At 42.1% G+C, this 18,131-nt stretch overlaps 3 protein-coding genes across 4 annotated transcripts; 1 reads left to right on the top strand and 2 right to left on the bottom strand.

The window, feature by feature from the left end:
- Positions 1-1,943: 1,943 nt before the first annotated feature.
- Positions 1,944-6,356, top strand: LOC127773722 (KH domain-containing protein SPIN1-like). 2 transcript variants are annotated; one of them, XM_052299873.1, is made up of 7 exons: positions 1,944-2,207; positions 2,412-2,503; positions 2,803-2,954; positions 4,896-5,006; positions 5,076-5,192; positions 5,339-5,482; positions 5,800-6,356. In XM_052299873.1, the coding sequence occupies exons 1-7, from the start codon at positions 2,110-2,112 to the stop codon at positions 5,935-5,937; spliced, it is 852 nt and encodes a 283-aa protein (XP_052155833.1). In that variant the 5' UTR covers positions 1,944-2,109; the 3' UTR covers positions 5,938-6,356. The 2 variants fall into 2 exon arrangements, with proteins under 2 accessions (XP_052155833.1, XP_052155834.1); XM_052299874.1 differs by having other exon boundaries at positions 1,945-2,207; positions 2,415-2,503.
- Positions 6,357-6,497: 141 nt separating this feature from the next.
- On the bottom strand, positions 6,498-10,716 carry LOC127774258 (uncharacterized). Its single transcript, XM_052300504.1, has 2 exons — positions 10,302-10,716; positions 6,498-7,391 (listed from the first exon to the last, which is right to left on the bottom strand). Exons 1-2 carry the CDS (start codon positions 10,714-10,716, stop codon positions 6,685-6,687), a joined length of 1,122 nt encoding a protein of 373 aa, XP_052156464.1. The 3' UTR covers positions 6,498-6,684.
- A 4,199-nt stretch (positions 10,717-14,915) lies between these two features.
- Positions 14,916-16,686, bottom strand: LOC127774257 (glutathione S-transferase T3-like). The gene is made up of 2 exons (XM_052300502.1): positions 16,576-16,686; positions 14,916-15,716 (listed from the first exon to the last, which is right to left on the bottom strand). Exons 1-2 carry the CDS (start codon positions 16,684-16,686, stop codon positions 14,916-14,918), a joined length of 912 nt encoding a protein of 303 aa, XP_052156462.1.
- Positions 16,687-18,131: the final 1,445 nt, after the last annotated feature.

Below are 18,131 nucleotides of genomic sequence, written 5' to 3'. Positions count from 1 at the left end.
TGGTAAAGTTGCAAAAAAAATGACTACATTTAGTTTGTTGCTAAACTTTGGTAAATACATAAGAAATCCTGCCAAAATTTTGCCAAAATTTTGGTAATATTGTCAACTTGCCAAAATTTTGGTAAGGTTTATTTTGATAATAATCTAAACAACCCCTATATGTTTTCTAAGTAATAAGTTAGTAAAACAACACCGCCACGTCTCGACTATAGCGCAATGCTAACTCTAGTGACAAGGAATTAGTATAAGTTAGTAAAACAACACCGTCACTTCTCGACTATAGCGCGATGCTAACTCTAGTGACAAGGGATCAGCGTATATCTCCAAACGTACAACTGAAGACAACACATATGCATTGTCATATATTGCTAGCTAGCTATCATCAACTCTTATGCACTTGAGATCGTCACATCACAGCTATCGAGCGTGACACATATGGTTATTGTCCGCATTCATAACATCAAATGTATACCAATTTTCTTTTGTGCAATGAGAATTTACGTAGCGCTCTTAGCTCTTTTATATATATATATATATATATATATATATATATATATATATATATATATATATATATATATATATATATATATATATGGCACCATGGTGTCCGGGCACCATGGTATCAAATGCACAAAATCACTTAAATTTTTTAAAATTTTCAAATTGTGAGTATATACCTAGTTATAATAATTTGATTCATACCTATACCTATCAACAAAACAACTCAAATTTAACTTTATTTCACAATCCATGATTACATACCTAACTAATTATATGTATGGATGCTATATACCTAGAATCAAAATCTAACAAAAACAAGTTCAAATTCAGTTCAAATTTGCTTTGAACTAGTTAGTAAAGTAGTTAATGTTAATACCTAAGTAATTAAAAAAGTTTCATACTCATTTGAATTGGGTATATACTCAATTTCAACAATGGTGCCCGGGCACCATGGAGCACCAAACAAATTAACTGTATATATATATATATATATATATATATATATATATATATATATATATATATATATATATATATATATATCCAAATAATGGCTAATAGTACTATACAATAAATATCGACTATATCTAGCATGGCACAAATATGTCATTTCAAGGGAAAAAACATACTAACCTCAATCTATAATACACACACATTTTTTTCTGGAAAAAGATAAAAGCCCCTCTATTTTGTAAAAGAAAAAGAATACACACTCCATCTTTACAAAAACACTCCACATATTTTTCCTTTTAGTTACGTAATTCTTAACTTTTAAGATCAAACTATTTTAACTTTGATTATCAATAATTCTAAAATATTTAATTTAAATCCTACAATACTATATATAGATTAGCAAAAAAAAATACTATAATAAAATTAAATGTTTACTTATTTAGTTTTTCATACTATAATATATAAAATCACAAAAAAATATAATAAAACCCATGCCGTTGTCTAAAAATAATACTCCTAAAGTTGTGTTTAGTTCCATGTCAAAATTGAAAGTTTGAAAAAATTAAAACGACATGATGGAAAAGTAAAATCGAAAAGTTATGTGCATATGAAAGTTTGATGTGACATAAAAGTTAAAAATTTAAAAAAAAAAAAGTTGAAATCTAAACAGACCTAAGGATTACGAAACCGAAGATAGGTTACCTGAAAATGGCAACTGGCAAAGTACTCGCAGGCCAGATACGCCGCCGCCGCCGCCGCCGCGTCGTACGAGCATATCTCATCGCTCTCGCGCGGTCTCGCCGACTCACGAGGGGCTCTCGTTTTATAGTAAACCCTACCGGCGAAGCAGGTGACGGCGGCGGCGCGGGCGCGCGCGCGAGACGGCGACGACGTCGTGCGCACTACGCAGCGCGAAGGGGAAGGGGGGGGGGGGGGGGGGGGGGTTTGCCGAGATTTTCCTAAAAAGGGGACCTCGCCACCGTACCGAGAAAAGAAAAAGAATACGAGGCGAAAACCAACACCTCTCTCTCGTCTCTCCCCCTCCCCGACTCGACTCGACTCCACCCCCGTCCTCCTCCCCCTCGTCCCGTCCCTTCTTTGGTTTCCTCCTCCCCAATCCGAGGGGTGGCTGGGGCCGCCGCCGCCATCGCCATGGACGGGCTGCACGGTACGGACGGCTGCTTCTCTCCCGGGCGGGCCATGTCGCCGCAGGTCAGGCCCCCCGTCCCGCCCGACGCTGCCAGCGGCGGGTAAGGACCGGACGCCACGATTGGGTTTTGATTTTGTGTTTTTTTTTTCTTTCTTTGTTCTTCTTCTTGCGCGGAGAACACAACAGAAGGACTTATTTCTTTCTCTGAATTGCGGCTTGTTCCTTGTGTTTCTTGTGGTGTTGGCTCTGCTCGGGATGGATGGATGGATTGGATTGGATTGCGGTGGTGGTGGTGGTGGTGAAGCAGGCAGTACTTGGCGGAGTTGTTGCAGGAGCATCAGAAGCTGGGGCCGTTCATGCAGGTGCTCCCAATCTGCAGCAGGCTGTTGAATCAAGGTGAGGAGCTCTGCTCGCCCTGCTTACTGAGTGGATAGCATTCTTGGATCGGATTGGAGTGTTCGTCTTCTCCGATTCCACGGCCTTGGCTAATTTGCTCTTGCTCGTCCCTGCTCGATGATGCGAAACTTAGCTCGATCGGGGTCTATGCGCAATCCTAGTGTGTTTCGTAGGGCTTGAAAGGTTGTAGCTTGATTCTTGACAAGAGACTGTATCAGTGTATCTTTTCTTCAGTGGCAATCAAGTGTTTTCATGTGTGTCCATGCTGATGCCATGTGCTAATGTTTTGCTGCTGACAGAGATAATGCGAGTGTCTGGGATGTTTCGGCAACCCGGCGTAGGGGACTTCGAGAGGTCGCAACCTGCAAGCCCAAATCAGATGCATCCGTCGCACATCGTGCCCAATTTCTGTGGTAATGCTTTTGGTCCATGGAATGGGATGCGTCCAGAGGTGAGCATTAGTTATCCAAGTACACGAACACGCTATATGCAGTCATGTATCATATTTGATCACTAATCTGCAGGAGCTGTTAAACATTTCTACAAAAGGACTGCTATGTAAAATATCACTGATAAGTTGCGTTATACTTATTAGAATTGCGATATGCAAGGATGGAAACAAATGAATGCGCAAGGTCCTCAATTTATAGGGTGCCATCAATTTAATCCATCAAGGTCCTCTTGAAGTAAAACTGGCTTTTAAAGAGTATTATGTATACCCTTAAAAGAATGATTACTATACATGTCACAACAAGTAGCCTATGGCCATCATATAGCTTTTCTACATCGAACCTCGTGTGGTTTATAGAAGAGGTCAGTGATTTTTATTTGGAATGGGTAACATTTTGATCAGCTCATCTTGACTTTTGTCATGCAAGATCCACTTCTCCCCTGCTGCCTCTTAACCTTTGGACTTCTGAATAAGTTATCGCCACAGTACCTGTAAACATTATATCAATGTAAGACGCGGATTGTTGTTTAGAGTTTATACTCTCCTTTCTCTTTAATATTTCATCCCATACACGAATTCTAAAGTATGCATACATTTTCTTTATATAAAGAGCTATCAAGAACTGCAACTTTCCATGTCTATTTCATTCAGGATATAAGAGAAACGAGTGCAACATTGAAACTTCAAAGTCCAGAAGCTCTGGTGCTTGAGTCGTTAAAATCCTTTTAGAATGAAGAAATTTTGTTATATACAACTATTTTGTATCATTTGCACTGCCCGCTCTGAAAAAACAAATGATGCTATGTATGTGGAACTACCCATATTTGATTCAGAGGATTATTTTCCTTCAGAAGAAAAGGAAGAGAAGACTTTATTGTGACTTGAACACATAATCTCAGTCACCTCAACATTGTGCTTTACCATAGGGCGCACATTTTTTTTGTTCAGCACTGTCACTTCTGGTGTTAGTTGTTAGACCTATCATGCTCCTAGTAGCAGACAATCATCAGTCCAGAGACTCTGATGTAAGCCCCTCTAGCTTACAACACTTCCACTGCTTTACAGCAACAGAGCAATGGATGTCGTATTATTTTTCTCATCCTGGCAAAAAAAAATTAAAGTTTACCAATTTTGGCTGGCCATTTCTTGGACAGTGTGCCAGTGTGGTCAAAATACTTAGATATCTTCCTTACATAGGCAACCAAACGAATAACCTGCCCTAAACTGTTACTCTTCTTGTCCAAATCATATAGTCTCTGCATTGTGCAAATGCAATGAAGAGAGTGTTCAGAGCTCTAAGTTAAGTTGGTTGAGAAACCTTGACTTTCCATTCTATGTGGCACTACTACCAATACATTCCAACAGAGAATGTTGTTTTTCGTTCCTTGTTTTTCCATGTGCCTTTCAAATTATATTATGCAACTGGATTGGTGAACTTCAATAACATTTAGCAAATCATATGATTAACTCTTAAAATGCTTAACGAATTCTCTCTCTGGAGGGAAATATATGTCATTTCAGACAATTGAACTGACCTGCTTTTAGGACAATTTGCTTGTCGGAAATGACAAGTAATATTGACCTTAAGGAGTAATTATTAGGAAGTGTAACTATTCTTTTACCGAAGGATGTATTGCCATACTTATTATCAAGATCTTAATTTTTTTTTGCAACTCAATTCTGTATTACGTAGTCGCACGGGAAAAAATAGATATGCCTCTTAACAAGAAATTTCATAGCATATTCTTGAGTAGATTTTATGAACTAGGGATGAATAGCATAGCTAGTTATAAGAACATCAGGCTGATTTCCTTACTTCTATGGTTCCATTTCCTGTGGATCTTCAGCTATGTTTGGCCTTCTTGTTCAGTGCTACATTTATTGTATTCTCCATACCCTAACTCCTGTGGCACCTAACCTTGTTATTCTCACATTGAGCAGAGAGTAAGTTTCTCTCAAGGACCAGGTTGGCAAGGAGCACCACAAAGTCCCTCTTCTTACATTGTCAAGAAGATCTTGCGGTTGGAAATACCGACAGATGCTTACCCTAATGTATGCTCTTCATTTTCATATTTGTGTATTTGGAGTTAATATTTACTCACTGTGTTGTGCTTCCCTTAGTTCAATTTTATTGGTCGCCTTCTTGGACCAAGGGGAAATTCGTTGAAGAGGATTGAGGCCTCTACAGGTTGTCGTGTTTTCATAAGAGGAAAGGGCTCAATTAAAGACCCTAACAAGGTAAACAAAACCCACCTTTTGTGGAATATCAATGTGGAACTATGCAGTGGATACGGTTTGTGTGTTTAAATGGCTATTTCATTGTCTTTTTCTATTGTTTGGCAAGCTAACGATGCTCACATGTGGTTCCTTTCATTTCTTAAAAGGAGGAGCAACTTAAGGGAAGGGCTGGGTATGAACACTTGGATGATCCCCTGCATATCTTGATTGAAGCCGAGTTACCTGCCAATGTCATTGACGCTAGACTCGCAAAAGCACAAGAAATCCTAGAAGAGTTGTTGAAACCAGTGGTATGCATATGTGTCTTGAGTCAGTTATGTTTCTTTCCATTCATTAACATCCAAACATCGCAACAAAAAAAAGAGCTTTGTGCTAGTACATTTGCAATTAATAAGTAATAAACTGAACATAGCTTGCTCTTTTCTCCCACTATCATTTTCACAACTTCCATCTTCCTACGGCAGCTGTTTTATCTTAATGTGTTTTGTAGTGCACTACTTAGTACTAACACATTTCTACTTCATATACTTGTCTTTCGAAATCATAATTCGTACGTACTTTTCGTGCCTCTTTTCGAATGCTAATTCTTTCACGCTGTGCTATATAGGATGAATCGCAAGATTACTACAAGAGACAGCAACTCCGAGAACTTGCTTTGTTGAACTCACCACTTAGAGAGGAAAGCCCACATCCTGGTAGTGCTTCTCCATTCAGTAATGGTGGCATGAAACGGATGAAACAATGACTGGATGCTTGTTCCTCCTCCTCCTTGACCCTCCAAGAGAAATCAATCAATCCATGCCTTCACAACTTAAATTTTTCATGAGCAAAGCTTTCATGATGGTGTTGGCATTCGCGCGGCAATCTGTTACTGCTAGAATTTTGATCTCCATGTGACATTTTAACTCATAACTGACAGAGATGATGGATGAGTAGCGAGGCGAAATCCTCCCCTATGGTTGTATAATTAGAACATTTGATTTATTTATTACTGGTAGTGCTGAGATACTGATAGTGTGAAGAATTCTAAGTTACTGTGAGCTAGAGTACCAGGGATTTGTCTGCCTTGGGTGACTTGTCTGAGCAACATGTTTGCAAGCTGCTATCGAAGCATTTGTCAAGATGGAATATTCTTGAGCCTTACAGTTATACTTAGATTGATAACTATGTCCTCTATGGGCAAAATTTGCTATAGGATACTGAAAGATTGCGGCCTTTGCTGTGAAACACCCGAAGATCGTGTATTTGCTTGTGGACACCGTAAAAAAGTGGTAATTAGTTGGCGGACACTAGCCACATTATTTTATTATTTCTGGTGGAAACGGAGAGAGAAACTTTGGTTAAAGACAAGTTTGCCCATGGGTCCACTTGTCAATATCTCTTTCTCTCTTCTTCTTCCTCTCTTTCTCTGTTCATCTCTCTCATTGCACTGCCGCCGAGCTCCGCCGTGGCCATGAAGCAGCATTAGCAGCAGCAGGCTACGGCCTGTTCATCAGAACAACAGATTGTTCCATGGCTGAAGCACAACAAGAAGTCGCAGCAGCAGCGAAAGGGTACCGGTCTTCTCCCTTCTCGCCGTCATCGATGTTCCCCACTCTGTCACCTCCACTGGTGGCAACTGTCCATGGAGGCGGAGGAAGAGCGGAGGAGGCCACCACCATCGCCGCCACTGCAACGCCAGCCGCACGGAGTTTGGCTGCAGGGGACAACGGCATGCAGGTGAGTGGCCATGGCGAGCATGCTGGGTTGAGCTCCGGGCGGCGTCGTGGCCGGCCAAAAGGGTCCAGGCGGCGCCAGATCCTTGCCAATCTAGGTCAGTATATTGCCGTCCACCCGCGCGCACTCGCCATGGCCAGCAGCAGTGGCACCGGCGCCGGCCTTCCACTCGAAGAGCTAGGGCTTGACGGTGCTGTACTCGACGCGCTCTGGCGATGCGCCGCCGCCGCCATCCCACCGTTGTCGCGCCTCTGCTCCGCTGCGAGGAAGAAGAAGGGGAAAAGAAAAGAAGAGAGAGAGAGAGAGAGAGAGAGAGAGGAAGCCATGCACCGGGATGCTGCCGTGCGTCGTCACTGTCGGCGGTGAACCCCGGCGATGCGCCGCCGCCGCTGCCCCGCTGTGGCCGCCGTCGCGCCTCTGCTCCACTGCGAGGAAGAAGGGGAAAAGAAAAGAAGAGAGAGAGAGGAAGAACAGTGTCAAAGGGTTATTTTGGTACTTACACAACTCTTTCTCTCTCCATTTCAACCGAAAATAATAAAATAATAGGAGAAGTGTCTAGCAGCTAATTACCACTTTTTTACAGTGTCCACGAGCAAATACACGATCTTCGGGTGTCTCACAACAAAGACCACAATCTTTCGGTGTCCTGTAGCAAATTTTGCCGAAAGGCCTTTCATCGCTGAGTTGCTGCTGATGTTAGGATACAGTGATACACATTAGAAAGCAAGATGTTGATCGTTTGAGGCTTTGAGCTATGGCTAATAAGCAGTAGAAATAATTTATGGATATTTTTTTCCGTATATCTGCGTTATTAGTTAGTGGTTTAAAAGCTGAAGTAAAAAATGGAATATGATTAAGAAAACCTAAAATCAATTTTAAAATTTAAATTTCGGTTGTGGCTGATAAGCTACCAAATACTCCCTCCGTCCCATAATATAATGGATTTTGAGTTTTTGCTTGCACTGTTTGATCACTTGTCTTATTAAAAAATTTGTGCAAATACAAAAAAAAGAAAAAAATATGCTTAAAGTACTTTGGATAATAAAGTAAGTCATAAAAAAATAAATAATAATTCCAAAATTTTTTGAATAAGACGAGTGGTCAAACAATACAAGCAAAAACTCAAAATCATTTATATTATGGGACGGAGGGAATAGATGATATGAGGCTTATTCCCCAGTTTAGATTCACAATGCTCTTCTAAACTTTCTTTTAGCTAAGCTGAACAAGGCTTTCAAAGCGAGAAGACAAAACGCCTGCAAAAAGGGAGGAATTTCAAAGTAATTTTGGAGGTATTGGGCTAAATCCTATAAAAGAATGCTGTAAAATTTATGTGATCCAAATGAGTCCTCAACAATTCAGATTTGATATGATACTGTAGACTTGTGGATCATTCTGGTCGCCTGCACTGAAGCAACTCAGCTGTGGCTTACTCCCTCCGTCCCATAATATAATCAACCTAGTACGATCATCCAAATTCGTAGTACTAAGTTTGTTACTTAGAAGTATAAAAGATTATCCTCAAATTATCTTTTGAAAGTTACACGGACGTTAACTTGTATGTTATTTGTCATTAACTAAAAATGTCTTCCAACCAAGATGAGTCAACAATGCAGCGAACAGAGCATAACTCTGTTAGTTTTTTTATGGTGAAGTGAGTCTATTTAAGTTTAAGTCATAGATTTGAGAGCGGGGCCTAGCTTGACTAGCATGGAGCTGCTAGGAGCAGCACGACTATTTGAGTTCAAATCCCTTTGAGCGTATGTTTTCTCACCATTTTTTTCTTTATCAATAACGGAAGTCCTTACTCCATAGTATCTCTATCAATAAGGGATGATAAGTTCCTCAGCTCTCCTCATATTTACGTGGGTATTTATATTTACGGCTAACTAATTTTTTAGTTATAAGTAGAGTACTCGTTGACAAGTGGTTGATCTTGGGATATGTTGGCCCATATTGTCAAATGTGCTAGTAGAAATAGTGTGTCTGTGTGTTTACCGTAGTATTTTTTTTCTCAACAATTAGTACTTGCGTTTTAAATCGATCGTCATTCTTTGTTATAAGTCGAAATTTCTATCTTTTGACTAGCAATTTTAGAAATTTATGTAGTTTAATAACATGTGAATTATATACTATTAAAATACTTCGCGTGGAGAATATAAAAACCATAAATATTGTGATATTAAACTGTACAAATTTATAAAAACTGATAGTAAAAAAGTTCCCTTTTTTCGGGGAAACCCTATATTCCAAACTGTTTTGAGTGAAAATACCACATATACTTACTGACGCCAAATTACGCCGTCGTAGGAGAGGTAGATGCTGCCGAACGAATATCGAGGAGAGACTCCGTTGTTGACGGGTGTTAAATACCAAATTAACGCCGTCAATACCTGCATAAAACCATAAAAGTAAAGCATCCAACGTAGTGGTAGGGTTTATTTCTAACCATTTCCACGAGTGTTGGTGTATATTTGGATGCGGGTGACGAACCACCAAAGCATGAGCTGAATTACAAGAGGCTTTAGTGTACTTTATTGTATATTAGAATAGGGAGAGAGTAAGGTAGAAGAAATCGGAGAAATCCCAGAGTTGTCGGTAATCTCCTCCTACTTTTGTATCTTGTCGGTAATTACCATGCTGCCGCCCGTCCGCCGCGCCGCTCCACGCCGCAATTGGGTGGTTCGGTGCCGCCGCCGCGCCAGAGGAGGAAGGGGAAGTGGGGCGAGAGGAGAAGGGGCGAGGCGCGTGGGCGGAGATGGAGAAGCGCGCGTAGGTGGGGAGCGGACTGAGGATAAGGGAGAAAGAAATGATTTTTTTATTTGTGTGGCTACTCTTTGAGGCTACGTAGCACTGTGAGACTTGTGGCAAGTATTATTCTTCTTGTATCTTCGTCCTATGTGGCAGTCCCAGGCTGAGAAAAATAGGTGGCGCACTGCTAATGCCCTTAAGGCATCCACAATGTGAGACACTTCTAGAGTGTCCTCGTTAACTGAGGACACTCGTAGGAAAACTCAGCTAGCTATAAAAATTTATTTGTTTGATGCAGGTCGGTAAAGGAGTCAATTTTTTGGGCAGTGCAAGGCACCTTTTTGGAGTCACAATGTTTTTTTTGTCACATGGATAGGTGTCAGACACATCCATGTGAGGGAGTTACCTGTAGATGCCATGTGTTTACTTAGGGCATTAGCAATGCGTCACAAATTTTGCTGGGCCTCAGATGCCATGTAGACTTAGGAACAGTTGAGGTCACATAGTCCACAATGCAATGTAGCCTAAAAATCAAAGTATACAAAATGGCAAGACACAGCTGCAGGCTTTTCGGCCCACAGTGCGTGACCCAGACGAATGAGTGGCCTCGTAGCCCAGTTTTTTGCAGTGACGTGAATTTACCTTCATACCCCCGCCTGATGCGTTCGTCTCCTCCAAATCGCCTAACCGAGTTGCTCATGTAACCCTTGCACTCCCGCTTCGCCGCCAACTGAGTCGCCTCCATCCCTCTTCCCTTGATTCCTCCTCTTCCCGGCGTCCTGCTCGCTATCTCCCGTGCGACGGCGCGTGTGAGGGTGCCGATGAAGCTCCGATGAAGCGTCGCCGTGTTCCCCAATGGAGGCGCAGGAGGTTGTCTGGGTGCCGGCTCCACCGCCGGCTGCTCCAGAGACTCCGCCGGCAGCAGGACCACGGGCGGCGGCATCGCCTCCGCCGGCAGCAGACCTACTAGCGGAGCCAGCGCCGGCCATGGCTCCCGCGCCTCCGCTGGCAGCAGCAGCACTGGCGGATCCACTGCCGGCCGCTCCAGCGCCACCATGTGCAGCAGCAGCTATGGGGCTCCACCGTCGGTTGCTCCAGCGCCTCTACCGGCGTGCAGCAACACTGGCGACGACAGCCCATCCGCCGGCAGCTGCAGCAAGAGCGACTGAGGTTAGTGGTTGGTGAATATTAGTACTAGTTTTGGATGCAATTTGTAACCCTCCACATCTACAATTTAGGTGTTGATTTTTGAGATGATTGGCAGTATTGTGAATAATTGATGTGCCATGGAATGAATGTAGTGCTATGAGAAATATCTTTATCAAAGTAGTGAAAAAAATTACTAAGCCGATGTCGGGGAATTTGGGAAATTGGTGTATATTTCTGCAGTAGGTACTTATGCCATTAAACTATCAGACATGTACAAACTATCTGTTGTATGTTGATATTATGGTGTGATGTTCATGATTAATATCGAAAGTTTGCCTACTCCAAATTTTATTAGCGGAGTTAGAACGTACAATTATTCATTTTGGGATTACTGTTATGATTTCCATATGGTGGTTCCCTTTTGGATCCTGTGATCTGGTGGATTGATCAATTAAAGGATTAATTCCAAGCCTGCAATTGCATCTTCTAACTGTGAATATTCAAAACTTCAAAACTAGCTGTTTGTGCTAAAAAAATGTGAATATTCTGAGAACTGACAGTCCATATTTGTGCTTGACATCCTTGTACTTTGCTTAGTGACAAAGCATAGGTAAACTCTAAATTCCAGTTATCTGAGCACTTTTTGGCACAAATGTGTTCTCAAAATGCTTGTATTTTTAATACTTGCAGCCCATATGCATGTATGTTTTTCAGTGCAAGCACATATGCTACATTTCTCATCAGTATTGTATATGACTGCAGGAGCAAACAACCTGAGATGTTTATGATTCACTAACTTCAGTGCCATGTTTTTTTTTTGGTTCGCAGCAGTTGGAGTACCATGTGCCACTGCAACCTGATGACGAGTTGGATGATGGTGGTTAAATAATACACATAAATAGCTAGGTAGGACTAATGGTAGGTTAGTGAAGGGTTGATGTGCTTTTGGATGGACCATAGCAAGTACTTTTGGATGCTTGGGCTACCTCCACAGTTAGTAGTAGTAGTTAGTTTGGATGATAGGATGGTTAATGTATGTATGTTGGTGGCTGTTGGATGCATGACCAAATGTTAAACCTTTCAAACTTATGTCTGTGTAATCTGAATTTGGTCAGTCCTATTAATCGTGTGTAATATGAAATTGGAGACAGTCTTTTAATCTGGAAAATATGAAATTGGAGACAGTCTTTTAATCTGGAATGCTTTGGTAATTTCATTTGCAATCTGAGCACATGTTTGTGGTCCCTTATTTTTATGTTAAGTGAGCTGTGCTAATGGAATCTGAAAAGATAATGAACTCAATCTTTTATTTACAAGGCAATGCCAACATTTTTATTTATGGATACAGTGGCAATGCCTATGAGAGCTAACATGTTAGCTTCATGGATACAGTTTGCTTGTAAAAAGAAAATAAACTCAACTACTACTGTAACATGGATACAGTTAACTCTAAGTCTACAATTGCATGGATACAGTACCTTTGTACTAAGCAAATAAAGTATAAGTCTACGATAGCATATGACATACTCAGTCTACAATAGCATATTAATTACTCTAAGTCTACGATAGCATGTTACTTCCTACATACAGGGGTTTGTAAGCAAATGCTTGATACAAACGACTTTTGTAAAGGAATATGGGATACAATGGACTCCTTAACCTAAGATGTCATAGTAGTTGGTGAAAGGAATCCTTAGTGGCAGTACGTATCCAGCACGGTCTAGTGAGGACCATACCTTTCCCAAATGTGCTCAATCAAATCTTGTTTTAGATGATTGTGCGTTCCTCTATTGTGGATAGCTAAATCACGCTCTATCAGTACAGCCATTGGTACAGGTGTTCCGATGGTATGCTCCGGGGGCTCAATCTCATAGTCACCCTCAAACTCATGTATATTCAATGGGCCCAGGTGTCCTTCGTCCTCCACAATCATATTATGCATTATGATGCATGCCGTCATTATGTTGGAGATTTCTGCTTGCTTCCACAAATTTGTTGGAGTTGCCACCACCTTGAAACGTGCTTTCAATATACCAAATGCACATTCAACATCCTTTCTCGCAGATTCTTGACGTTGTGCATATAGTTTGTCCTTCTCTAACTGTGGATGCTTGATCGATTTGACAAGAGTTGCCCATTCAGGATATATTCCATCGGCGAGATAGTAACCAAGGTTATATTCATGTCCATTGACTGTGAACTGCACCCTGGTTGATGTACCCATGAGTACATTAGTAAAAATATTGGATTGGTTCAGAACATTAATGTCATTGTTGGATCCTGCCGCACCAAAGAAACAATGCCATATCCACCGATCACAAGATGCCACCGCCTCAAGGATGATTGTTGCTGTACCGTAATCACCCCGTGTGTACATTCCTTTCCATCCATTCGGGCAATTTTTCCACTTCCAGTGCATACAGTCGATGCTCCCCAGCATTCCTGGAAACCCACGTTCTTCGTGCATTTGGAGAATACGCTGAACATCATCAACTGTGGGCTTCCTCAAGTATTCTGGTCCAAATATTTCGATTACCCCTCGACAGAACCTGTCGAGTGATTCATATGCAGTGGTACCACCAATTCGACAGTACTCATCCGTTTCATCCGCACATGCACCGTATGCTAACATCTGCATGACAGCTGTGCACTTCTGAAGGGGTGAGACACCATGGCGACTGAGTGCATCAACCCTATGGGTGAAGTAAGTATCCCATTCACTTAGAGCATTCATAATCCGAAGAAACAGTGGGTTGTTCATGCGATAACGTCTGCGAAATTGTTGCTGAGTAAAAACTGGGTTATCGGAGAAGTAATCATTCCAGATCATGGCATGATGGGCTTCACGATCTCGCATAATATATCTTCGGGTTGAACGGGGTGCACTCGATGTTGAAGGTAGAAACAATGACTGTAGGTTGGAAGCAACTTGAGATACCACATTATTGTAGTGTGCCTGCTGAGCCAAAAAATCGTCCATTGTGTATAGGTCGGCCGGATCAACATAACCAGACTCAACATCGTCCTCAGGAGGTTCATATGACATTGTGAAGCCAACCGGATCAACATAGCCAGACTCATCATCGTCCTCAGGAGATTCATATGACATTGTGAAGCCAACGATGTTTCTTTCATATATAAGGGCACTGTCAAAACAAAAATTCTTTTAACATGATAAAATTTCATATGGAAAGGATATGATGATTGACAGATAAAAATAGGAGCAGTGACATATTCGTTTATTTAATATAACATGCAAATGTTAAATATTCAAATATAAATAAATAAAACACATTCAATTTTATATAATTAACTTGTGGATTACAAATGAGTCGTACACGATGGTATCCCATATGAAATCAGAACACAGAAGTTCAGTACACAGCAACGAAGATAAAAAAACAGATCAAATATGCACTGATACCTTCAACCCAAACATCAAGTCACGGGATATCCAGCCAATTCCACAACCACAACCACAACCAAGAACACCCACACAGCTGCAACCAACTAATAGTTGCCTTTTATATACCCAAGGTTTACGGTCCACTGGGAAGTGACAAATGTCCATAATCCAAAGCATCGAGCACAAGACAAATTTAGCACTACATATGACAAGGTCTGAATACTAGAAAAGTCTATTGCATAACATAAGTTATGCATTAATAGAGAATTAATAGGAGCACATCAACACCAATCTATAGTTTCTACTTGTATGGAACAGTCATCCAAATCCACAATCTATATATTCCTTCCCGCTGTGCACATGTATGCCACCAAAAAAAAAGACCACCGTGCCATCACATCCTCCTCCTGCTATGCAACCAACTATGCCACCAACAAAAGCAGTCCACCTTGCCATGACAATATACATATTGCCATGCAACCAAGTATCCCACCAAAAAAAAGAAAACCCTCCTGTCCGACACATATCTCCATGTATGTAGTAGCTATCCCACCAAAAAACAGGGTGCCCATCTTGCCTTATGCAAGATCAAAAAACAATTAAGGGTTGACGTGCTATGTCCTGCAAGAAATAATTAATATGTCAAAGAAATAACAATGCATGATCAAATAACAATGCAAGAACATTACCGGGCAGCATGCTTAGTCCACATGGGGGCTCTCCCCACCACCCCAAAGCTGAGCAGACAGTTGTGTTACTGCCTTCATATGAGCCTCCTTAGCCCATGGCTCCATCAGAGATGTATCCACCTGCAGCAGCTGAGTGAACATCTCCATACCCTTGCTCCTTTGATCAATGAGCTTGGACCGCCTATTCTCTTGGGCAGCTAGGAGGTTCAGGTTGGCAGCCTCCACTCTCTGATCGGAAAGCTTCTGTTGGAACTCTTTCATAGCCTCTACATCCCCTTTCTGAGATACATTAGCATCAACAAGGGACTTGAGATGTTGGCTGACCTCCATAGTTGCTTGGGCCACCTCTGGAGTTAGCCCCATTGCTTTCTTTGCCCTCTTAACTCCCATAGGCCTCTGCTGTGGCGTTGGGGCAGCATTCATGTTGAGATCAGGGGTGAACTTTCTTGCACCATTGCCATAGCTCTTGGCATGCACATTCCACTTGGGTGAGTCACACACAGCCCTCCACCAATGGACAAACTTGAAATGCTTCCCATTTGACCGGCTGATATAAAGCTGCAAAGCTTCCTCCATGAGTTGTTCGTCGCTTCGACCACTCACTTTGTTATCCCTCAACTGAATGTAGCACCCATTGAACAAAGCCACTTTTCTCGATGTCTTGTGCCAATGTGACTTCAGGCAGGCGGCATCCCTCTGCTTGTCAGGTGGTGTTGTCTGGTTATAAACCTCCGTGACCTTTGTCCAATAAGTTTCACCCTTCCTGTTCACCCCCTCTACAGGATCAGTAGAGTTCTCTAGCCACGCCGAGACCTGTGAAACATGCAAATAGTAAATCTGTTATTGACAGCCTGCATCCCACATCAACTGTACAACCTTAGTTTTTTTCCAAAAAAATAAATCCTGAGCGTCATATGGCCTAATGCAGAACTGATATAAATTTTGACAGCCAGCGTCAAACATTACTTCACTTAAGCATTATCCAACATTAAAATATGATCTTAGGACCATCTACGTCATACTAATATTTTTACTCCTACTAATGCTCGATTCTAATCAGTCAACACAAGAATTTTGGACCAGATTTCACCCCTAGCTGCACCTGTTAATCTGAAATTGGGACCAAAACATCCCATACTAAGTGTGGGAACAACTCATAACAGCCCACTGCATAAGTTTTTGACACAAAAATTTGCCAAAGCTAATCTACATCAGACTAAAAGTACTTATTATATTCTGCTCACTTACAAATGAACTACGTACTCATACATTACTTGCAGAATCCATAATCAACCTTTGACTACCATCACCCAAAAACAGCTTATAAAATTCACTACACAATGTTACCTTAAATTAATGGTTTTTGCAGTACAAACTTAAGAAAATTAGGACAGCTACCATACTCTTTTCGTACAGTCCAATATATAACAATTATGCACAATCCTAAATCTCCTCAGTCCTCACCTTCCAAAACAGCCATCACATATACACCATAATTTTCAGTGCATTATTTGTTTCATGTCACCTCTAAATCTAGAGTTCACTTCTCTACTATCAATTAGCACAACATTCCACTAACTATGACCGAATTGCATTTCTGGAAAAAAAAATTCACAAATTGACACTAGTATACTGTGATTGAACAAATGCAAAAAAGATGAAGAGAACATACCAGCCTTATGTCTTCTTCATGTGTGTAGTACCTCCTCTTTGGATCAGCAGCAACAGTTGGGGAGGCCGTGACACGGCGCCGCCGTGCAGACGGCCTCGTCGACGTTGCCATCCCACCAATTATGCTTGGGGCTGGGGGAGATGTGGTGTTTTCGGCCGGTGCTGGTGTGGTGGTTGGGGCCGACGGAGGTGGACCTGGAGGTGCCGGCGGCTGCGTGCAGAAGGGGGGAAACACTGCCTGCTGGAAGGGGAACCCAAGATGTGTGGGGAACGGAGATGGCTGGCTGGAAGCTTGAGATAAACCCGCCGCCAGGTTCGGATCTTGCAAAAAATGAATGAAAGAAGCTGCCATGGCTGGATCCATCTCCACCTAGGGTTTGAACCACACTTATGAGCGGGGGAAAAAAAATCAAAACATCAGAGTTTGGTTTTCTGGGGTTAGGGTTTGACATGAGGCCTACCTCCGTCCACAGCGACGGCGACGGGCGCGGTGCTCCTACTCCCGGCGTCGGTCCACGGGTGACGGCGACGGGCGCGGCGCTCCTTCTCCCGGCGTTGCAGCAAGGGCGACGACGACGGCGTGAAGAGGCGAAGCGCGGGAGAGGAAAATAAAGTTGCGGCACACGCGCGGGAGGGAAGGGCGAGCGCGGGAGGAGAATATACGCGCGCGCGCGAGGGCGATTTGGGGACATTGCCGGAGAAATCGCCACGGGAGAAATGGCGCGGCGAAGCCACGCCTCAGCAATGCGCCGCGCCCTCGTTTCCCCACGCCGCGCCGTCTCGATAGCGCCGAAGAACGGGTGACCAATTTGGGTCACACGCGCTTGCGATTTGTGGGCCCATGCTACGACGTGGCGGCGATATTGGGCTGAATGCCTACATGGATCGCCCAGGCCGAATGCCAGCGGGGTGCATTGTGAATGCCCTTATAGATGAAGTAGTTGTGATATGACATAGTGTATAGTGTGAGGGTTACTTGTCTATTGGGATAGATGTCAGGGATACTACTCCATTGAGTAGTGCTTCAATCCATGACAGGGATACATGTTACTTGGCTTTCATATCAGTACCGCTTTGATCCATTGAGACACATCAATGCTACATGTGATTTACTACCTCCGTCCCATTATAATTGTATTTCTACCATTCAAATTTTGTCCTAAAAATATTGTATTTCTGATAAGATGGGACGCAACAAATGGAATGTGTACCCAAACCTTTTTTTTAATTAAGTTTACATATGGAATGTGTTCCTCAACCTTCCTATTAATCAAGTATACATATGGAATATACACATGTAGCATAGTTATTAAATAGGGTTATTGTGGTAAATTGTGTTTGTTGTTAATCTGTCTATAATTTTCTAGAAATGCAATTATTATGGGATGGAGGTAGTAGCTTTTATTGCAGATGCTATATGAACTACTTTAATTTATGTCTTAGTAGAGAGATCAAGGCCACTGTACTTTGGTGGTACTTGACATTTATGTAGTAATAGATATTGGACGACTATACTACCTTCTACTCCCTCCATCCCATAATATAAGGGATTTTCAG

The sequence above is a fragment of the Oryza glaberrima genome, chromosome 5, assembly GCF_000147395.1.
Source record: "Oryza glaberrima chromosome 5, OglaRS2, whole genome shotgun sequence".
NCBI classification, from domain to species: domain Eukaryota; kingdom Viridiplantae; phylum Streptophyta; class Magnoliopsida; order Poales; family Poaceae; genus Oryza; species Oryza glaberrima.
Note: the sequence above shows the minus strand (reverse complement) of the source record. Positions and strands in the feature narration are given on the sequence as shown.